Source organism: Rhinoderma darwinii, chromosome 4 (genome assembly GCF_050947455.1).
Source record: "Rhinoderma darwinii isolate aRhiDar2 chromosome 4, aRhiDar2.hap1, whole genome shotgun sequence".
Classification (NCBI taxonomy): domain Eukaryota; kingdom Metazoa; phylum Chordata; class Amphibia; order Anura; family Rhinodermatidae; genus Rhinoderma; species Rhinoderma darwinii.
Window position 1 is genome coordinate 8,501,584 of NC_134690.1, and position 25,410 is coordinate 8,526,993.

Consider the following 25,410-nt stretch of genomic DNA (forward strand, 5'->3'; position numbering starts at 1 on the left):
ATTGTGTGACTATAGCGAGGTCGTCACTTCTTCTATCACTGATAATTGTGTGACTATAGCGAGGTCGTCACTTCCTCTATCACTGATAATTGTGTGACTATAGCGAGGTCGTCACTTCCTCTATCACTGATAATTGTGTGACTATAGCGAGGTCGTCACTTCCTCTATCACTGATAATTGTGTGACTATAGCGAGGTCGTCACTTCTTCTATCACTGATAATTGTGTGACTATAGCGAGGTCGTCACTTCCTCTATCACTGATAATTGTGTGACTATAGCGAGGTCGTCACTTCTTCTATCACTGATAATTGTGTGACTATAGCGAGGTCGTCACTTCTTCTATCACTGATAATTGTGTGACTATAGCGAGGTCGTCACTTCTTCTATCACTGATAATTGTGTGACTATAGCGAGGTCGTTACTTCCTCTATCACTGATAATTGTGTGACTATAGCGAGGTCGTCACTTCCTCTATCACTGATAATTGTGTGACTATAGCGAGGTCGTCACTTCCTCTATCACTGATAATTGTGTGACTATAGCGAGGTCGTCACTTCTTCTATCACTGATAATTGTGTGACTATAGCGAGGTCGTCACTTCCTCTATCACTGATAATTGTGTGACTATAGCGAGGTCGTCACTTCTTCTATCACTGATAATTGTGTGACTATAGCGAGGTCGTCTCTTCCTCTATCACTGATAATTGTGTGACTATAGCGAGGTCGTCACTTCCTCTATCACTGATAATTGTGTGACTATAGCGAGGTCGTCTCTTCCTCTATCACTGATAATTGTGTGACTATAGCGTGGTCGTCACTTCTCCTATCACTGATAATTGTGTGACTATAGCGAGGTCGTCACTTCTTCTATCACTGATAATTGTGTGACTATAGCGAGGTCGTCACTTCTTCTATCACTGATAATTGTGTGACTATAGCGAGGTCGTCACTTCCTCTATCATGATAATTGTGTGACTATAGCGAGGTCGTCACTTCCTCTATCACTGATAATTGTGTGACTATAGCGAGGTCGTCACTTCCTCTATCACTGATAATTGTGTGACTATAGCGAGGTCGTCACTTCCTCTATCACTGATAATTGTGTGACTATAGCGAGGTCGTCACTTCCTCTATCACTGATAATTGTGTGACTATAGCGAGGTCGTCACTTCTTCTATCACTGATAATTGTGTGACGACTATAGCGAGGTCGTCACTTCCTCTATCACTGATAATTGTGTGACTATAGCGAGGTCGTCACTTCCTCTATCACTGATAATTGTGTGACTATAGCGAGGTCGTCACTTCTTCTATCACTGATAATTGTGTGACTATAGCGAGGTCGTCACTTCTTCTATCACTGATAATTGTGTGACTATAGCGAGGTCGTCACTTCCTCTATCACTGATAATTGTGTGACTATAGCGAGGTCGTCACTTCTTCTATCACTGATAATTGTGTGACTATAGCGAGGTCGTCACTTCTTCTATCACTGATAATTGTGTGACTATAGCGAGGTCGTCACTTCTTCTATCACTGATAATTGTGTGACTATAGCGAGGTCGTCACTTCCTCTATCACTGATAATTGTGTGACTATAGCGAGGTCGTCACTTCCTCTATCACTGATAATTGTGTGACTATAGCGAGGTCGTCACTTCTTCTATCACTGATAATTGTGTGACTATAGCGAGGTCGTCACTTCTTCTATCACTGATAATTGTGTGACTATAGCGAGGTCGTCACTTCCTCTATCACTGATAATTGTGTGACTATAGCGAGGTCGTCACTTCTTCTATCACTGATAATTGTGTGACTATAGCGAGGTCGTCACTTCCTCTATCACTGATAATTGTGTGACTATAGCGAGGTCGTCACTTCCTCTATCACTGATAATTGTGTGACTATAGCGAGGTCGTCACTTCTTCTATCACTGATAATTGTGTGACGACTATAGCGAGGTCGTCACTTCCTCTATCACTGATAATTGTGTGACTATAGCGAGGTCGTCACTTCCTCTATCACTGATAATTGTGTGACTATAGCGAGGTCGTCACTTCTTCTATCACTGATAATTGTGTGACTATAGCGAGGTCGTCACTTCTTCTATCACTGATAATGTGTGACTATAGCGAGGTCGTCACTTCCTCTATCACTGATAATTGTGTGACTATAGCGAGGTCGTCACTTCTTCTATCACTGATAATTGTGTGACTATAGCGAGGTCGTCACTTCCTCTATCACTGATAATTGTGTGACTATAGCGAGGTCGTCACTTCCTCTATCACTGATAATTGTGTGACTATAGCGAGGTCGTCACTTCTTCTATCACTGATAATTGTGTGACTATAGCGAGGTCGTCACTTCTTCTATCACTGATAATTGTGTGACTATAGCGAGGTCGTCACTTCCTCTATCACTGATAATTGTGTGACTATAGCGAGGTCGTCACTTCCTCTATCACTGATAATTGTGTGACTATAGCGAGGTCGTCACTTCTTCTATCACTGATAATTGTGTGACTATAGCGAGGTCGTCACTTCCTCTATCACTGATAATTGTGTGACTATAGCGAGGTCGTCACTTCTTCTATCACTGATATTGTGTGACTATAGCGAGGTCGTCACTTCCTCTATCACTGATAATTGTGTGACTATAGCGAGGTCGTCACTTCCTCTATCACTGATAATTGTGTGACTATAGCGAGGTCGTCACTTCCTCTATCACTGATAATTGTGTGACTATAGCGAGGTCGTCACTTCCTCTATCACTGATAATTGTGTGACTATAGCGAGGTCGTCACTTCCTCTATCACTGATAATTGTGTGACTATAGCGAGGTCGTCACTTCCTCTATCACTGATAATTGTGTGACTATAGCGAGGTCGTCACTTCCTCTATCACTGATAATTGTGTGACTATAGCGAGGTCGTCACTTCCTCTATCACTGATAATTGTGTGACTATAGCGAGGTCGTCACTTCCTCTATCACTGATAATTGTGTGACTATAGCGAGGTCGTCACTTCTTCTATCACTGATAATTGTGTGACTATAGCGAGGTCGTCACTTCCTCTATCACTGATAATTGTGTGACTATAGCGAGGTCGTCACTTCCTCTATCACTGATAATTGTGTGACTATAGCGAGGTCGTCACTTCTTCTATCACTGATAATTGTGTGACTATAGCGTGGTCGTCACTTCCTCTATCACTGATAATTGTGTGACTATAGCGAGGTCGTCACTACTTCTATCACTGATAATTGTGTGACTATAGCGAGGTCGTCACTTCCTCTATCACTGATAATTGTGTGACTATAGCGAGGTCGTCACTTCCTCTATCACTGATAATTGTGTGACTATAGCGAGGTCGTCACTTCCTCTATCACTGATAATTGTGTGACTATAGCGAGGTCGTCACTTCTCCTATCACTGATAATTGTGTGACTATAGCGAGGTCGTCACTTCCTCTATCACTGATAATTGTGTGACTATAGCGAGGTCGTCACTTCCTCTATCACTGATAATTGTGTGACTATAGCGAGGTCGTCTCTTCCTCTATCACTGATAATTGTGTGACTATAGCGTGGTCGTCACTTCTCCTATCACTGATAATTGTGTGACTATAGCGAGGTCGTCACTTCTTCTATCACTGATAATTGTGTGACTATAGCGAGGTCGTCACTTCTTCTATCACTGATAATTGTGTGACTATAGCGAGGTCGTCACTTCCTCTATCACTGATAATTGTGTGACTATAGCGAGGTCGTCACTTCCTCTATCACTGATAATTGTGTGACTATAGCGAGGTCGTCACTTCCTCTATCACTGATAATTGTGTGACTATAGCGAGGTCGTCACTTCCTCTATCACTGATAATTGTGTGACTATAGCGAGGTCGTCACTTCCTCTATCACTGATAATTGTGTGACTATAGCGAGGTCGTCACTTCTTCTATCACTGATAATTGTGTGACGACTATAGCGAGGTCGTCACTTCCTCTATCACTGATAATTGTGTGACTATAGCGAGGTCGTCACTTCCTCTATCACTGATAATTGTGTGACTATAGCGAGGTCGTCACTTCTTCTATCACTGATAATTGTGTGACTATAGCGAGGTCGTCACTTCTTCTATCACTGATAATTGTGTGACTATAGCGAGGTCGTCACTTCCTCTATCACTGATAATTGTGTGACTATAGCGAGGTCGTCACTTCTTCTATCACTGATAATTGTGTGACTATAGCGAGGTCGTCACTTCTTCTATCACTGATAATTGTGTGACTATAGCGAGGTCGTCACTTCTTCTATCACTGATAATTGTGTGACTATAGCGAGGTCGTCACTTCCTCTATCACTGATAATTGTGTGACTATAGCGAGGTCGTCACTTCCTCTATCACTGATAATTGTGTGACTATAGCGAGGTCGTCACTTCTTCTATCACTGATAATTGTGTGACTATAGCGAGGTCGTCACTTCTTCTATCACTGATAATTGTGTGACTATAGCGAGGTCGTCACTTCCTCTATCACTGATAATTGTGTGACTATAGCGAGGTCGTCACTTCTTCTATCACTGATAATTGTGTGACTATAGCGAGGTCGTCACTTCCTCTATCACTGATAATTGTGTGACTATAGCGAGGTCGTCACTTCCTCTATCACTGATAATTGTGTGACTATAGCGAGGTCGTCACTTCTTCTATCACTGATAATTGTGTGACGACTATAGCGAGGTCGTCACTTCCTCTATCACTGATAATTGTGTGACTATAGCGAGGTCGTCACTTCCTCTATCACTGATAATTGTGTGACTATAGCGAGGTCGTCACTTCTTCTATCACTGATAATTGTGTGACTATAGCGAGGTCGTCACTTCTTCTATCACTGATAATTGTGTGACTATAGCGAGGTCGTCACTTCCTCTATCACTGATAATTGTGTGACTATAGCGAGGTCGTCACTTCTTCTATCACTGATAATTGTGTGACTATAGCGAGGTCGTCACTTCCTCTATCACTGATAATTGTGTGACTATAGCGAGGTCGTCACTTCCTCTATCACTGATAATTGTGTGACTATAGCGAGGTCGTCACTTCTTCTATCACTGATAATTGTGTGACTATAGCGAGGTCGTCACTTCTTCTATCACTGATAATTGTGTGACTATAGCGAGGTCGTCACTTCCTCTATCACTGATAATTGTGTGACTATAGCGAGGTCGTCACTTCCTCTATCACTGATAATTGTGTGACTATAGCGAGGTCGTCACTTCTTCTATCACTGATAATTGTGTGACTATAGCGAGGTCGTCACTTCCTCTATCACTGATAATTGTGTGACTATAGCGAGGTCGTCACTTCTTCTATCACTGATAATTGTGTGACTATAGCGAGGTCGTCACTTCCTCTATCACTGATAATTGTGTGACTATAGCGAGGTCGTCACTTCCTCTATCACTGATAATTGTGTGACTATAGCGAGGTCGTCACTTCCTCTATCACTGATAATTGTGTGACTATAGCGAGGTCGTCACTTCCTCTATCACTGATAATTGTGTGACTATAGCGAGGTCGTCACTTCCTCTATCACTGATAATTGTGTGACTATAGCGAGGTCGTCACTTCCTCTATCACTGATAATTGTGTGACTATAGCGAGGTCGTCACTTCCTCTATCACTGATAATTGTGTGACTATAGCGAGGTCGTCACTTCCTCTATCACTGATAATTGTGTGACTATAGCGAGGTCGTCACTTCCTCTATCACTGATAATTGTGTGACTATAGCGAGGTCGTCACTTCTTCTATCACTGATAATTGTGTGACTATAGCGAGGTCGTCACTTCCTCTATCACTGATAATTGTGTGACTATAGCGAGGTCGTCACTTCCTCTATCACTGATAATTGTGTGACTATAGCGAGGTCGTCACTTCTTCTATCACTGATAATTGTGTGACTATAGCGAGGTCGTCACTTCCTCTATCACTGATAATTGTGTGACTATAGCGAGGTCGTCACTTCCTCTATCACTGATAATTGTGTGACTATAGCGAGGTCGTCACTTCTCCTATCACTGATAATTGTGTGACTATAGCGAGGTCGTCACTTCTCCTATCACTGATAATTGTGTGACTATAGCGAGGTCGTCACTTCTCCTATCACTGATAATTGTGTGACTATAGCGAGGTCGTCACTTCTCCTATCACTGATAATTGTGTGACTATAGCGAGGTCGTCACTTCTTCTATCACTGATAATTGTGTGACTATAGCGAGGTCGTCACTTCTTCTATCACTGATAATTGTGTGACTATAGCGAGGTCGTCACTTCCTCTATCACTGATAATTGTGTGACTATAGCGAGGTCGTCACTTCTTCTATCACTGATAATTGTGTGACTATAGCGAGGTCGTCACTTCCTCTATCACTGATAATTGTGTGACTATAGCGAGGTCGTCACTTCTTCTATCACTGATAATTGTGTGACTATAGCGAGGTCGTCACTTCCTCTATCACTGATAATTGTGTGACTATAGCGAGGTCGTCACTTCTTCTATCACTGAAACTTGTGTGACTATAGCGAGGTCGTCTCTTCCTCTATCACTGATAATTGTGTGACTATAGCGAGGTCGTCACTTCTTCTATCACTGATAATTGTGTGACTATAGCGAGGTCGTCACTTCCTCTATCACTGATAATTGTGTGACTATAGCGAGGTCGTCACTTCTTCTATCACTGATAATTGTGTGACTATAGCGAGGTCGTCACTTCCTCTATCACTGATAATTGTGTGACTATAGCGAGGTCGTCACTTCCTCTATCACTGATAATTGTGTGACTATAGCGAGGTCGTCACTTCTTCTATCACTGATAATTGTGTGACTATAGCGAGGTCGTCACTTCTTCTATCACTGATAATTGTGTGACTATAGCGAGGTCGTCACTTCTCCTATCACTGATAATTGTGTGACTATAGCGAGGTCGTCACTTCTTCTATCACTGATAATTGTGTGACTATAGCGAGGTCGTCACTTCCTCTATCACTGATAATTGTGTGACTATAGCGAGGTCGTCACTTCTTCTATCACTGATAATTGTGTGACTATAGCGAGGTCGTCACTTCTTCTATCACTGATAATTGTGTGACTATAGCGAGGTCGTCACTTCCTCTATCACTGATAATTGTGTGACTATAGCGAGGTCGTCACTTCTTCTATCACTGATAATTGTGTGACTATAGCGAGGTCGTCACTTCTTCTATCACTGATAATTGTGTGACTATAGCGAGGTCGTCACTTCTTCTATCACTGATAATTGTGTGACTATAGCGAGGTCGTCACTTCCTCTATCACTGATAATTGTGTGACTATAGCGAGGTCGTCACTTCCTCTATCACTGATAATTGTGTGACTATAGCGAGGTCGTCACTTCTTCTATCACTGATAATTGTGTGACTATAGCGAGGTCGTCACTTCTTCTATCACTGATAATTGTGTGACTATAGCGAGGTCGTCACTTCTTCTATCACTGATAATTGTGTGACTATAGCGAGGTCGTCACTTCTTCTATCACTGATAATTGTGTGACTATAGCGAGGTCGTCACTTCTTCTATCACTGATAATTGTGTGACTATAGCGAGGTCGTCACTTCCTCTATCACTGATAATTGTGTGACTATAGCGAGGTCGTCACTTCCTCTATCACTGATAATTGTGTGACTATAGCTAGGTCGTCACTTCCTCTATCACTGATAATTGTGTGACTATAGCGAGGTCGTCACTTCCTCTATCACTGATAATTGTGTGACTATAGCGAGGTCGTCACTTCTTCTATCACTGATAATTGTGTGACTATAGCGAGGTCGTCACTTCTTCTATCACTGATAATTGTGTGACTATAGCGAGGTCGTCACTTCTTCTATCACTGATAATTGTGTGACTATAGCGAGGTCGTCACTTCCTCTATCACTGATAATTGTGTGACTATAGCGAGGTCGTCACTTCCTCTATCACTGATAATTGTGTGACTATAGCGAGGTCGTCACTTCCTCTATCACTGATAATTGTGTGACTATAGCGAGGTCGTCACTTCTTCTATCACTGATAATTGTGTGACTATAGCGAGGTCGTCACTTCTTCTATCACTGATAATTGTGTGACTATAGCAAGGTCGTCACTTCTTCTATCACTGATAATTGTGTGACTATAGCGAGGTCGTCACTTCCTCTATCACTGATAATTGTGTGACTATAGCGAGGTCGTCACTTCCTCTATCACTGATAATTGTGTGACTATAGCGAGGTCGTCACTTCTTCTATCACTGATAATTGTGTGACTATAGCGAGGTCGTCACTTCCTCTATCACTGATAATTGTGTGACTATAGCGAGGTCGTCACTTCTTCTATCACTGATAATTGTGTGACTATAGCGGGGTCGTCACTTCTTCTATCACTGATAATTGTGTGACTATAGCGAGGTCGTCACTTCCTCTATCACTGATAATTGTGTGACTATAGCGAGGTCGTCACTTCTCCTATCACTGATAATTGTGTGACTATAGCGAGGTCGTCACTTCTCCTATCACTGATAATTGTATGACTATAGCGAGGTCGTCACTTCCTCTATCACTGATAATTGTATGACTATAGCGAGGTCGTCACTTCTCCTATCACTGATAATTGTGTGACTATAGCGGGGTCGTCACTTCTTCTATCACTGATAATTGTGTGACTATAGCGAGGTCGTCACTTCCTCTATCACTGATAATTGTGTGACTATAGCGAGGTCGTCACTTCTCCTATCACTGATAATTGTGTGACTATAGCGAGGTCGTCACTTCCTCTATCACTGATAATCGTGTGACTATAGCGAGGTCGTCACTTCCTCTATCACTGATAATTGTGTGACTATAGCGAGGTCGTCACTTCTCCTATCACTGATAATTGTATGACTATAGCGAGGTCGTCACTTCCTCTATCACTGATAATTGTGTGACTATAGCGAGGTCGTCACTTCTTCTATCACTGATAATTGTGTGACTATAGCGAGGTCGTCACTTCTTCTATCACTGATAATTGTGTGACTATAGCGAGGTCGTCACTTCCTCTATCACTGATAATTGTGTGACTATAGCGAGGTCGTCACTTCCTCTATCACTGATAATTGTGTGACTATAGCGAGGTCGTCACTTCTTCTATCACTGATAATTGTGTGACTATAGCGAGGTCGTCACTTCCTCTATCACTGATAATTGTGTGACTATAGCAAGGTCGTCACTTCTCCTATCACTGATAATTGTGTGACTATAGCGAGGTCGTCACTTCCTCTATCACTGATAATTGTGTGACTATAGCGAGGTCGTCACTTCCTCTATCACTGATAATTGTGTGACTATAGCGAGGTCGTCACTTCTTCTATCACTGATAATTGTGTGACTATAGCGAGGTCGTCACTTCCTCTATCACTGATAATTGTGTGACTATAGCGAGGTCGTCACTTCCTCTATCACTGATAATTGTGTGACTATAGCGAGGTCGTCACTTCTTCTATCACTGATAATTGTGTGACTATAGCGGGGTCGTCACTTCTTCTATCACTGATAATTGTGTGACTATAGCGAGGTCGTCACTTCCTCTATCACTGATAATTGTGTGACTATAGCGAGGTCGTCACTTCCTCTATCACTGATAATTGTGTGACTATAGCGAGGTCGTCACTTCCTCTATCACTGATAATTGTGTGACTATAGCGAGGTCGTCACTTCCTCTATCACTGATAATTGTGTGACTATAGCGAGGTCGTCACTTCCTCTATCACTGATAATTGTGTGACTATAGCGATGTCGTCACTTCTTCTATCACTGATAATTGTGTGACTATAGCGAGGTCGTCACTTCTTCTATCACTGATAATTGTGTGACTATAGCGAGGTCGTCACTTCCTCTATCACTGATAATTGTGTGACTATAGCGAGGTCGTCACTTCTTCTATCACTGATAATTGTGTGACTATAGCGAGGTCGTCACTTCTTCTATCACTGATAATTGTGTGACTATAGCTAGGTCGTCACTTCTTCTATCACTGATAATTGTGTGACTATAGCGAGGTCGTCACTTCTTCTATCACTGATAATTGTGTGACTATAGCGAGGTCGTCACTTCTTCTATCACTGATAATTGTGTGACTATAGCGAGGTCGTCACTTCTTCTATCACTGATAATTGTGTGACTATAGCGAGGTCGTCACTTCTTCTATCACTGATAATTGTGTGACTATAGCGAGGTCGTCACTTCTTCTATCACTGATAATTGTGTGACTATAGCGAGGTCATCACTTCCTCTATCACTGATAATTGTGTGACTATAGCGAGGTCGTCACTTCTTCTATCAGTGATAATTGTGTGACTATAGCGAGGTCGTCACTTCTTCTATCACTGATAATTGTGTGACTATAGCGAGGTCGTCACTTCCTCTATCACTGATAATTGTGTGACTATAGCGAGGTCGTCACTTCCTCTATCACTGATAATTGTGTGACTATAGCGAGGTCGTCACTTCCTCTATCACTGATAATTGTGTGACTATAGCGAGGTCGTCACTTCCTCTATCACTGATAATTGTGTGACTATAGCGAGGTCGTCACTTCCTCTATCACTGATAATTGTGTGACTATAGCGAGGTCGTCACTTCCTCTATCACTGATAATTGTGTGACTATAGCGAGGTCGTCACTTCCTCTATCACTGATAATTGTGTGACTATAGCGAGGTCGTCACTTCTTCTATCACTGATAATTGTGTGACTATAGCGAGGTCGTCACTTCCTCTATCACTGATAATTGTGTGACTATAGCGAGGTCGTCACTTCTTCTATCACTGATAATTGTGTGACTATAGCGAGGTCGTCACTTCCTCTATCACTGATAATTGTGTGACTATAGCGAGGTCGTCACTTCCTCTATCACTGATAATTGTGTGACTATAGCGAGGTCGTCACTTCCTCTATCACTGATAATTGTGTGACTATAGCGAGGTCGTCACTTCCTCTATCACTGATAATTGTGTGACTATAGCGAGGTCGTCACTTCTTCTATCACTGATAATTGTGTGACTATAGCGAGGTCGTCACTTCTTCTATCACTGATAATTGTGTGACTATAGCGAGGTCGTCACTTCTTCTATCACTGATAATTGTGTGACTATAGCGAGGTCGTCACTTCTCCTATCACTGATAATTGTGTGACTATAGCGAGGTCGTCACTTCCTCTATCACTGATAATTGTGTGACTATAGCGAGGTCGTCACTTCTTCTATCACTGATAATTGTGTGACTATAGCGAGGTCGTCACTTCCTCTATCACTGATAATTGTGTGACTATAGCGAGGTCGTCACTTCCTCTATCACTGATAATTGTGTGACTATAGCGAGGTCGTCACTTCCTCTATCACTGATAATTGTGTGACTATAGCGAGGTCGTCACTTCCTCTATCACTGATAATTGTGTGACTATAGCGAGGTCGTCACTTCCTCTATCACTGATAATTGTGTGACTATAGCTAGGTCGTCACTTCTTCTATCACTGATAATTGTGTGACTATAGCGGGGTCGTCACTTCTTCTATCACTGATAATTGTGTGACTATAGCGAGGTCGTCACTTCCTCTATCACTGATAATTGTGTGACTATAGCGAGGTCGTCACTTCCTCTATCACTGATAATTGTGTGACTATAGCGAGGTCGTCACTTCCTCTATCACTGATAATTGTGTGACTATAGCGAGGTCGTCACTTCCTCTATCACTGATAATTGTGTGACTATAGCGAGGTCGTCACTTCTCCTATCACTGATAATTGTGTGACTATAGCGAGGTCGTCACTTCTTCTATCACTGATAATTGTGTGACTATAGCGAGGTCGTCACTTCCTCTATCACTGATAATTGTGTGACTATAGCGAGGTCGTCACTTCTTCTATCACTGATAATTGTGTGACTATAGCGAGGTCGTCACTTCTTCTATCACTGATAATTGTGTGACTATAGCGAGGTCGTCACTTCTTCTATCACTGATAATTGTGTGACTATAGCGAGGTCGTCACTTCTTCTATCACTGATAATTGTGTGACTATAGCGAGGTCGTCACTTCTTCTATCACTGATAATTGTGTGACTATAGCGAGGTCGTCACTTCTTCTATCACTGATAATTGTGTGACTATAGCGAGGTCGTCTCTTCCTCTATCACTGATAATTGTGTGACTATAGCGAGGTCGTCACTTCTTCTATCACTGATAATTGTGTGACTATAGCGAGGTCGTCACTTCCTCTATCACTGATAATTGTGTGACTATAGCGAGGTCGTCACTTCCTCTATCACTGATAATTGTGTGACTATAGCGAGGTCGTCACTTCTTCTATCACTGATAATTGTGTGACTATAGCGAGGTCGTCACTTCTTCTATCACTGATAATTGTGTGACTATAGCGAGGTCGTCACTTCTTCTATCACTGATAATTGTGTGACTATAGCGAGGTCGTCACTTCTTCTATCACTGATAATTGTGTGACTATAGCGAGGTCGTCACTTCTTCTATCACTGATAATTGTGTGACTATAGCGAGGTCGTCACTTCTTCTATCACTGATAATTGTGTGACTATAGCGAGGTCGTCACTTCCTCTATCACTGATAATTGTGTGACTATAGCGAGGTCGTCACTTCTTCTATCACTGATAATTGTGTGACTATAGCGAGGTCGTCACTTCTCCTATCACTGATAATTGTGTGACTATAGCGAGGTCGTCACTTCCTCTATCACTGATAATTGTGTGACTATAGCGAGGTCGTCACTTCTTCTATCACTGATAATTGTGTGACTATAGCGAGGTCGTCACTTCTTCTATCACTGATAATTGTGTGACTATAGCGAGGTCGTCACTTCCTCTATCACTGATAATTGTGTGACTATAGCGAGGTCGTCACTTCTCCTATCACTGATAATTGTGTGACTATAGCGAGGTCGTCACTTCTTCTATCACTGATAATTGTGTGACTATAGCGAGGTCGTCACTTCCTCTATCACTGATAATTGTGTGACTATAGCGAGGTCGTCACTTCCTCTATCACTGATAATTGTGTGACTATAGCGAGGTCGTCACTTCCTCTATCACTGATAATTGTGTGACTATAGCGAGGTCGTCACTTCCTCTTTCACTGATAATTGTGTGACTATAGCGAGGTAGTCACTTCTATCACTGATAATTGTGTAACTATAGCGAGGTCGTCACTTCCTCTATCACTGATAATTGTGTGACTATAGCGAGGTCGTCACTTCTTCTATCACTGATAATTGTGTGACTATAGCGAGGTCGTCACTTCTTCTATCACTGATAATTGTGTGACTATAGCGAGGTCGTCACTTCCTCTATCACTGATAATTGTGTGACTATAGCGAGGTCGTCACTTCCTCTATCACTGATAATTGTGTGACTATAGCGAGGTCGTCACTTCTTCTATCACTGATAATTGTGTGACTATAGCGAGATCGTCACTTCTTCTATCACTGATAATTGTGTGACTATAGCGAGGTCGTCTCTTCCTCTATCACTGATAATTGTGTGACTATAGCGAGGTCGTCACTTCTTCTATCACTGATAATTGTGTGACTATAGCGAGGTCGTCTCTTCCTCTATCACTGATAATTGTGTGACTATAGCGAGGTCGCCACTTCCTCTATCACTGATAATTGTGTGACTATAGCGAGGTCGTCACTTCTTCTATCACTGATAATTGTGTGACTATAGCGAGGTCGTCACTTCTTCTATCACTGATAATTGTGTGACTATAACGAGGTCGTCACTTCCTCTATCACTGATAATTGTGTGACTATAGCGAGGTCGTCACTTCCTCTATCACTGATAATTGTGTGACTATAGCGAGGTCGTCACTTCTTCTATCACTGATAATTGTGTGACTATAGCGAGGTCGCCACTTCCTCTATCACTGATAATTGTGTGACTATAGCGAGGTCGTCACTTCCTCTATCACTGATAATTGTGTGACTATAGCGAGGTCGTCACTTCCTCTATCACTGATAATTGTGTGACTATAGCGAGGTCGTCACTTCTTCTATCACTGATAATTGTGTGACTATAGCGAGGTCGTCACTTCCTCTATCACTGATAATTGTGTGACTATAGCGAGGTCGTCACTTCCTCTATCACTGATAATTGTGTGACTATAGCGAGGTCGTCACTTCTTCTATCACTGATAATTGTGTGACTATAGCGAGGTCGTCACTTCCTCTATCACTGATAATTGTGTGACTATAGCGAGGTCGTCACTTCCTCTATCACTGATAATTGTGTGACTATAGCGAGGTCGTCACTTCCTCTATCACTGATAATTGTGTGACTATAGCGAGGTCGTCACTTCCTCTATCACTGATAATTGTGTGACTATAGCGAGGTCGTCACTTCCTCTATCACTGATAATTGTGTGACTATAGCGAGGTCGTCACTTCTTCTATCACTGATAATTGTGTGACTATAGCGAGGTCGTCACTTCTTCTATCACTGATAATTGTGTGACTATAGCGAGGTCGCCACTTCCTCTATCACTGATAATTGTGTGACTATAGCGAGGTCGTCACTTCCTCTATCACTGATAATTGTGTGACTATAGCGAGGTCGTCACTTCCTCTATCACTGATAATTGTGTGACTATAGCGAGGTCGTCACTTCTTCTATCACTGATAATTGTGTGACTATAGCGAGGTCGTCACTTCCTCTATCACTGATAATTGTGTGACTATAGCGAGGTCGTCACTTCTTCTATCACTGATAATTGTGTGACTATAGCGAGGTCGTCACTTCCTCTATCACTGATAATTATGTGACTATAGCGAGGTCGTCACTTCTTCTATCACTGATAATTGTGTGACTATAGCGAGGTCGTCACTTCCTCTATCACTGATAATTGTGTGACTATAGCGAGGTCGTCACTTCTTCTATCACTGATAATTGTGTGACTATAGCGAGGTCGTCACTTCTCCTATCACTGATAATTGTGTGACTATAGCGAGGTCGTCACTTCTCCTATCACTGATAATTGTGTGACTATAGCGAGGTCGTCACTTCCTCTATCACTGATAATTGTGTGACTATAGCGAGGTCGTCACTTCCTCTATCACTGATAATTGTGTGACTATAGCGAGGTCGTCACTTCTTCTATCACTGATAATTGTGTGACTATAGCGAGGTCGTCACTTCCTCTATCACTGATAATTGTGTGACTATAGCGAGGTCGTCACTTCTTCTATCACTGATAATTGTGTGACTATAGCGAGGTCGTCACTTCTCCTATCACTGATAATTGTGTGACTATAGCGAGGTCGTCACTTCCTCTATCACTGATAATTGTGTGACTATAGCGAGGTCGTCACTTCCTCTATCACTGATAATTGTGTGACTATAGCGAGGTCGTCACTTCCTCTATCACTGATAATTGTGTGACTATAGCGAGGTCGTCACTTCCTCTATCACTGATAATTGTGTGACTATAACGAGGTCGTCACTTCCTCTATCACTGATAATTGTGTGACTATAGCGAGGTCGTCACTTCCTCTATCACTGATAATTGTGTGACTATAGCGAGGTCGTCACTTCCTCTATCTCTGATAATTGTGTGACTATAGCGAGGTCGTCACTTCTTCTATCACTGATAATTGTGTGACTATAGCGAGGTCGTCACTTCCTCTATCACTGATAATTGTGTGACTATAGCGAGGTCGTCACTTCTTCTATCACTGATAATTGTGTGACTATAGCGAGGTCGTCACTTCTTCTATCACTGATAATTGTGTGACTATAGCGAGGTCGTCACTTCTTCTATCACTGATAATTGTGTGACTATAGCGAGGTCGTCACTTCTTCTATCACTGATAATTGTGTGACTATAGCGAGGTCGTCACTTCCTCTATCACTGATAATTGTGTGACTATAGCGAGGTCGTCACTTCTTCTATCACTGATAATTGTGTGACTATAGCGAGGTCGTCACTTCCTCTATCACTGATAATTGTGTGACTATAGCGAGGTCGTCACTTCCTCTATCACTGATAATTGTGTGACTATAGCGAGGTCGTCACTTCCTCTATCACTGATAATTGTGTGACTATAGCGAGGTCGTCACTTCCTCTATCACTGATAATTGTGTGACTATAGCGAGGTCGTCACTTCCTCTATCACTGATAATTGTGTGACTATAGCGAGGTCGTCACTTCCTCTATCACTGATAATTGTGTGACTATAGCGAGGTCGTCACTTCCTCTATCACTGATAATTGTGTGACTATAGCGAGGTCGTCACTTCCTCTATCACTGATAATTGTGTGACTATAGCGAGGTCGTCACTTCTTCTATCACTGATAATTGTGTGACTATAGCGAGGTCGTCACTTCTTCTATCACTGATAATTGTGTGACTATAGCGAGGTCGTCACTTCTTCTATCACTGATAATTGTGTGACTATAGCGAGGTCGTCACTTCTTCTATCACTGATAATTGTGTGACTATAGCGAGGTCGCCACTTCCTCTATCACTGATAATTGTGTGACTATAGCGAGGTCGTCACTTCTTCTATCACTGATAATTGTGTGACTATAGCGAGGTCGTCACTTCTTCTATCACTGATAATTGTGTGACTATAGCGAGGTCGTCACTTCCTCTATCACTGATAATTGTGTGACTATAGCGAGGTCGTCACTTCTCCTATCACTGATAATTGTGTGACTATAGCGAGGTCGTCACTTCTCCTATCACTGATAATTGTGTGACTATAGCGAGGTCGTCACTTCCTCTATCACTGATAATTGTGTGACTATAGCGAGGTCGTCACTTCTATCACTGATAATTGTGTGACTATAGCGAGGTCGTCACTTCCTCTATCACTGATAATTATGTGACTATAGCGAGGTCGTCACTTCTTCTATCACTGATAATTGTGTGACTATAGCGAGGTCGTCACTTCTCCTATCACTGATAATTGTGTGACTATAGCGAGGTCGTCACTTCTCCTATCACTGATAATTGTGTGACTATAGCGAGGTCGTCACTTCCTCTATCACTGATAATTGTGTGACTATAGCGAGGTCGTCACTTCCTCTATCACTGATAATTGTGTGACTATAGCGAGGTCGTCACTTCTTCTATCACTGATAATTGTGTGACTATAGCGAGGTCGTCACTTCCTCTATCACTGATAATTATGTGACTATAGCGAGGTCGTCACTTCCTCTATCACTGATAATTGTGTGACTATAGCGAGGTCGTCACTTCTCCTATCACTGATAATTGTGTGACTATAGCGAGGTCGTCACTTCCTCTATCACTGATAATTGTGTGACTATAGCGAGGTCGTCACTTCCTCTATCACTGATAATTGTGTGACTATAGCGAGGTCGTCACTTCTTCTATCACTGATAATTGTGTGACTATAGCGAGGTCGTCACTTCCTCTATCACTGATAATTGTGTGACTATAGCGAGGTCGTCACTTCTCCTATCACTGATAATTGTGTGACTATAGCGAGGTCGTCACTTCTATCACTGATAATTGTGTGACTATAGCGAGGTCGTCACTTCCTCTATCACTGATAATTGTGTGACTATAGCGAGGTCGTCACTTCTTCTATCACTGATAATTGTGTGACTATAGCGAGGTCGTCACTTCTTCTATCACTGATAATTGTGTGACTATAGCGAGGTCGTCACTTCCTCTATCACTGATAATTGTGTGACTATAGCGAGGTCGTCACTTCTCCTATCACTGATAATTGTGTGACTATAGCGAGGTCGTCACTTCTTCTATCACTGATAATTGTGTGACTATAGCGAGGTCGTCACTTCCTCTATCACTGATAATTGTGTGACTATAGCGAGGTCGTCACTTCTTCTATCACTGATAATTGTGTGACTATAGCGAGGTCGTCACTTCCTCTATCACTGATAATTGTGTGACTATAGCGAGGTCGTCACTTCCTCTATCACTGATAATTGTGTGACTATAGCGAGGTCGTCACTTCTTCTATCACTGATAATTGTGTGACTATAGCGAGGTCGTCACTTCCTCTATCACTGATAATTGTGTGACTATAGCGAGGTCGTCACTTCCTCTATCACTGATAATTGTGTGACTATAGCGAGGTCGTCACTTCCTCTATCACTGATAATTGTGTGACTATAGCGAGGTCGTCACTTCTTCTATCACTGATAATTGTGTGACTATAGCGAGGTCGTCACTTCCTCTATCACTGATAATTGTGTGACTATAGCGAGGTCGTCACTTCTTCTATCACTGATAATTGTGTGACTATAGCGAGGTCGTCACTTCCTCTATCACTGATAATTGTGTGACTATAGCGAGGTCGTCACTTCTTCTATCACTGATAATTGTGTGACTATAGCGAGGTCGTCACTTCTTCTATCACTGATAATTGTGTGACTATAGCGAGGTCGTCACTTCTTCTATCACTGATAATTGTGTGACTATAGCGAGGTCGTTACTTCTTCTATCACTGATAATTGTGTGACTATAGCGAGGTCGTTACTTCTTTCTCTGTGACGACCTCCTCAGTTCTCCCTTTTACGTCTCCGCAGACACGATGAGTTGGGTCTCGACAGTCATGGAGGGGGAGGAGGCGGCGACTTCCGGACCATCGCTGGACTCCGAGGACCAACAAGAGAGAATCCAAGCAAGGAGGCTCCGGATCACAGCCAGGATAGAAGCCAAAAGACGGTGAGACGCAGCGACGACTTCCCTCGTACCAAAAACACGGGACCCTCTGAGTAGTTAATAAAAGATGCTCGACAGGCCCCTCCTTCATATGGCGGCTTCTCCCCTCACTCTCTGTGCAGTAGTTTCCTGATAATCTTAATTTTCTCCCTGGTGGTTTAGTGGCTTGTAATCTGAACAAGCAGAGCTGCACTGTTAAGCATAGGGGACAGAACTTCAGCTTGACTCTCTGATGAGATTGGATCTAGATTCCAGACTTGCTCAGACTCAATTACACATTATATAACTCATGTGAAGTCACTGACCTTCGTTGTGCCCTAATGAAGTTCAGCTAAAATATAGCTAGTAACAGCAAGCAGAGCTGCAGTGTAAAGCATTAGGAAGCAGCAGCTTGAGTCTCTGATGAGATATGCAGTAGATTTCAAACTCCAATGGACAATGCAGCTAAGTGCCCTACTGGAGCAGAGCTAACATTCAGCCAATATGAACAAGCAGAGCTGCAGTGAAAAGCATGGTGGATGGACTGCGGATAGCCCATGGTCCACATTTATCAAAAGTGACTTTTGTTGTCACTCTGAATATGTGGCACAGCAGATCAGACATTATTAAGGAGTAAAATGAGCCTAAAAAAAGCCAGAAATACTTATACTGATAAATGTGGGCCCATTCTTACACTCCAGCCACAGCCAAAGCTGCATTCACAATTCTCCAGTCTGCCATTGTGTGGGCAGACATATCTTTAATGAGCTCCCATAATCCTTTTCACTCTATTGCATTATGGGAGATGTAGCCCTTTGATATTACTATACACTGCCTTGTATGAACACTACTTCTCCCACAATACATGACAGCAGAGAACACCCAGAAGTACAATGTCGTGTAGATATGGTGAGGTTTTGGATATTTATATGTTGTTCTTTTTGGGACCAGGGAGGCTCTCGGAGAGGACCCCAGCTCCATGCAGGAACATAAAGAGACGCCCCGCAAGAGTTACAAGCAGGTGGATGACAGCCGCCAGGTGAGTGTCCTCTAACCTTACACACCCGGGTCCCTGCAGTCCCTGACCGGACTATAGATAAGCACATTTGTGTCAGTATACACTGTAGTTCTCGCATTCTATTTACATTCCGAGAAGGTCAGGATGAAGAGTGCGATAGTACTGAGGAGTGCCGCAGAGCATGGAATCATGGGAGGACACTAAATAAAGAGTCTGGGTCCTTGATATGCATTTACAGGGTGACCTTCACGATAGGTGGGTGTCGGGGGCTCCGGGTCGGATCGTTATCACAACGTATAAGACATCAGACATTCCACACATTTCTACAAACAGTGGTGGAGCCGTCTCAGCTGGAGTGGCCCATTGACCTGGTATAAGGGCCCCGCATGTTGACGTTCCTCAGAGATTTTCCTTCTTCCGTTCTTTCATCGTCGCGGTCTCATATGTTGCGCTCCGGCACTCGCGGTCTGGAGACGACGCTCTTCACCTTATCAAATATTTCTTAACGTGTCTCCTTCTTCACTTGTGAATGTTATAATGAAATTCTACAGCAGCTCCATCCCCCACACCCCCTCCTCAGGGGCCACAGCACCAAAATAATAAATGTAAGCCCAGCCACAGTGCCCCCATAACAGTGACAGACAAAGTACCCCCATAACAGTGACCGCTACAGTGTCTCTGTGTCAGGTACAGTGTCCCCATAATAGAAAGTCACAATGTCTCATTTAGCAATAATAGTCACAGTGTCCCCATAGCAGTGACAGCTGCAGTGCCTCCATAACAATGTCAGGCACAGTGCCAAATTGCAATGACAGCCTCAGTGTTCCCATAACAGTGACAGCCACAATTTCCCATAACAGTGACAGCCATAGTTCCCCATAACAGTGACAGCCATAGTTCCCCATAACAGTGACAGCCATAGTTCCCCATAACAGTGACAGCCATAGTTCGTCATGACAGTGACAGCCACAGTGCACGCGTAACAGCTACAGTGTCCTTATAACGGTCGCAGCTTCAGTGCCCTATTTCAGTTTCAGCCAAAGTGGCCCCATAACATTGCCTCCATTAGACCCTGTTCACGCTGAGATCGATCAGTTATGATGCGTCCTCCCCCTCCCATCCCAGTTGGCTTATAGTGGGTCCATCAGGTTCCCATATTGCTGGAGGTTTACTCGAAGTAAACAATAAAGTTTTACATTCACTGACAGCAAGCAGATCTTAAATATGATAATGTTCATACCGTATGAAACACTGCAGCTATAGAATTGTAGGGGAGGAGTAATACCACCACCTGGTGGCCAAAGTTGTTTGCACAGCTCAGCTGAGTGATCTGTGTGTGCCACATTCTCACATTTCTTCCTCCCTTCCTCAGGCTAATTACATCAGATATAGTCCTCACTTGTCCCCCACAGTCCCTAATAACCTTAACTTCAGTCTTATGTTTTGTTATAAATTTACCTCTGAATTTATAAGAATAAAGGGAGCTGCATTTTTCAGTTCATATTCAACCCCAGAAACCATCAGCAAGCAGCTTTTCTTGTCATGTTTTTCTATTTCACACTATTGAGTACAGAATAATCTCCTGCAGGTTTGATTGGCTAAATAAAACCTTAATACCCCCTGCTGCACGGAGCATGAACAATAATATGCTGTGAGTATAGGGTTAATCGGGCTATTTAAACGCTCGAGTGTTAAAAAGGGTTTCCAGGAACCCCATTAATAACCACCAAGTATTTGTTTACTAATCATGCCTGATGTCCTAGATCAGGCCTTTATAAGATCTATCCTGCTTGCTGATGGTTTCCAAGTTAAATCACATATTTTTTCTACACTGCATATAACAAAAACAAACAAAAAGTAATGGAGACATATGACATACATGCCGGGCCTGACATTCACTGACTGTAAAACAACAGTAACCAGAGGTGCAGCATCACTATAAAGTTCATGGCCTAGAAAAGGACCTGATTTGAGACATAATTGATGAATCTGCCAAACAACCTGGGGTGCAGACAGCGCCCTCCAAACGAATTCTGGATTAATCTCCTACTTTTGTGACTTACACTGGGGGCGACTTGGTCCGAGCAATTTTAACTGACAATTCAAACTATGTGATTATTTGATTTTCCTGCAGAGACTTAGCAAACTGGTGAACGATGGCACACAGCTGGTGACAAACATCCAGGTGGCAGCAGATGCCAGGGAGACGCAGAGGAGGGCAGAGGAAGAGGAGCTGAAGAGGCTGAGGTGAAGAACTGATCAGCAACCACTAAATTACTGAAGTGTCCCTCCAATCATAACTCAGGATAATGCACAGATAATATATACCCTGGTAGAAGCATTCTCCTGTATCCAGTACTGCCCCCTACTGAGTAATGTACTGTGTATGATCTGCCATCAATATACCCTCTGTAATACTGCCCCCTATAGCCAAAAATATATAACTACAATAATACAGACTCCTATATACCAGAATATAACTACTATAATACTGCTCCTATATACAAGAATATAACTACTATAATACTGCTCCTATATACAAGAATATAACTACTATAATACTGCCCCCTATATACAAGAATATAACTACTATAATACTGCCCCTATATACAAGAATATAACTACTATAATACTGCCCCTATATACAAGAATATAACTACTATAATACTACCCCTATATACAAGAATATAACTACTATAATACTGCCTCCTATATGCAAGAATATAACTACTATAATACTGCCTCCCTATATACAAGAATATAACTACTATAATACTGCCCCCTATATACAAGAATATAACTACTATAATACTGCTCTTATATACAAGAATATAACTACTATAATACTGCTCCTATATACAAGAATATAACTACTATAATAATGCCCCTATATACAAGAATATAACTACTATAATACTGCTCCTATATACAAGAATATAACTACTATAATACTGCCCCCTATATACATGACTATAACTACTATAATACTGCCCCTATATACAAGAATATAACTACTATAATACTGCCTCCTATATACAAGAATATAACTACTATAATACTGCCACCTATATACAAGAATATAACTACTATAATACTGCTCCCTATATATAAGAATATAACTACTATAATACTGCTGTTATATACAAGAATATAACTACTATAATACTGCTCCCTATATACAAAAATATTACTACTATAATACTGCCCCTATATACAAGAATATAACTACTATAATACTGCCCCTATATACAAGAATATAACTACTATAATACTGCCCCTATATACAAGAATATAACTACTATTATACTGCTCCTATATACAAGAATATAACTACTATAATACTGCCCCCTATATACAAGAATATAACTACTATAATACTGCTCCTATATACAAGAATATAACTACTATAATACTGCTCCTATATACAAGAATACAACTACTATAATACTGCTCCTATATACAACAATATAACTACTATAATACTGCTCCCTATATACAAGAATATAACTACTATAATACTGCTCCTATATACAAGAATATAACTACTATAATACTGCCCCTATATACAAGAATATAACTACTATAATACTGCTCCCTATATACAAGTATATAACTACTATAATACTGCACCTATATACAAGAATGTAACTACTATAATACTGCCCCCTATATACAAGAATATAACTACTATAATACTGCTCCTATATACAAGAATATTACTACTATAATACTGCCCCTATATACAAGTATATAACTACTATAATACTGCACCTATATACAAGAATATAACTACTATAATACTGCCCCTATATACAAGAATATAACTACTATAATACTGCTCCCTATATACAAGTATATAACTACTATAATACTGCACCTATATACAAGAATATAACTACTATAATACTGCCCCCTATATACAAGAATATAACTACTATAATACAGCTCCCTATATGCAAGAATATAACTACTATAATACTGCTCCCTATATACAAGAATATTACTACTATAATACTGCCCCTATATACAAGAATATAACTACTATAATACTGCCCCTATATACAAGAATATAACTACTATAATACTGCCCCTATATACAAGAATATAACTACTATAATACTGCCCCTATATACAAGAATATAACTACTATTATACTGCTCCTATATACAAGAATATAACTACTATAATACTACCCCCTATATACAAGAATATAACTACTATAATACTGCCCCCTATATACAAGAATATAACTACTATAATACTGCTCCCTATATACAAGAATATAACTACTATAATACTGCCCCCTATATACAAGAATATAACTACTATAATACTGCTCCTATATACAAGACTATAACTACTATAATACTGCCCCTATATACAAGAATATAACTACTATAATACTGCCCCTATATACAAGAATATAACTACTATAATACTGCCCCTATATACAAGAATATAACTACTATTATACTGCTCCTATATACAAGAATATAACTACTATAATACTACCCCCTATATACAAGAATATAACTACTATAATACTGCCCCCTATATACAAGAATATAACTACTATAATACTGCTCCCTATATACAAGAATATAACTACTATAATACTGCCCCCTATATACAAGAATATAACTACTATAATACTGCTCCTATATACAAGAATATAACTACTATAATACTGCTCCTATATACAAGAATATAACTACTATAATACTGCCCCTATATACAAGAATATAACTACTATAATACTGCACCTATATACAAGAATATAACTACTATAATACTGCCCCCTATATACAAGAATATAACTACTATAATACTGCTCCTATATACAAGAATATTACTACTATAATACTTCCCCTATATACAAGAATATAACTACTATAATACTGCCCCCTATATACAAGAATATAACTACTATAATACTGCTCCTATATACAAGAATATAACGACTATAATACTGCCCCTATATACAAGAATATAACTACTATAATACTGCACCTATATACAAGAATATAACTAATATAATACTGCCCCTATATACAAGAATATAACTACTATAATACTGCTCCCTATATACAAGTATATAACTACTATAATACTGCACCTATATACAAGAATATAACTACTATAATACTGCCCCCTATATACAAGAATATAACTACTATAATACTGCTCCTATATACAAGAATATAACTACTATAATACTGATCCTATATATAAGAATATAACTACTATAATACTGCACCCTATATACAAGAATATAACTACTATAATACTGCCCTCTATATACAAGAATATAACTACTATAATACTGCCCCCTATAGCCAAAAATATATAACTACAATAATACAGCCCCGCATAGACAAGAATATTACTACTATAATACTGCCCCTATATACAAGAATATAACTACTATGATACTGCCCTTATATACAAGAATATAACTGCTATAATACTGTCCCTATATTCAAGAATATAACTACTATAATACTGATCCTATATAGAAGAATATAACTACTATAATACTGCTCCTATATAAAAGAATATAATTACTATAATACTGCCCCTATATTCAAGAATATAACTACTATAATACTGCCTCCTATATACAAGAATATAAC

At 40.9% G+C, this 25,410-nt stretch overlaps 1 protein-coding gene across 1 annotated transcript in view; it reads left to right on the forward strand.

Annotated features, from left to right (window-relative positions):
- Positions 1-18,640: 18,640 nt before the first annotated feature.
- The window catches only part of DRC1 (dynein regulatory complex subunit 1), a 65,174-nt gene continuing 58,404 nt past the window's right edge, over positions 18,641-25,410 (forward strand). The window contains exons 1-3 of the mRNA XM_075863794.1: positions 18,641-18,783; positions 19,711-19,798; positions 21,912-22,024. Of these exons, the coding sequence (XP_075719909.1) occupies positions 18,650-18,783; positions 19,711-19,798; positions 21,912-22,024 (335 nt within the window). The 5' untranslated portion in view covers positions 18,641-18,649. The remainder of the gene's footprint in view (positions 18,784-19,710; positions 19,799-21,911; positions 22,025-25,410) is intronic.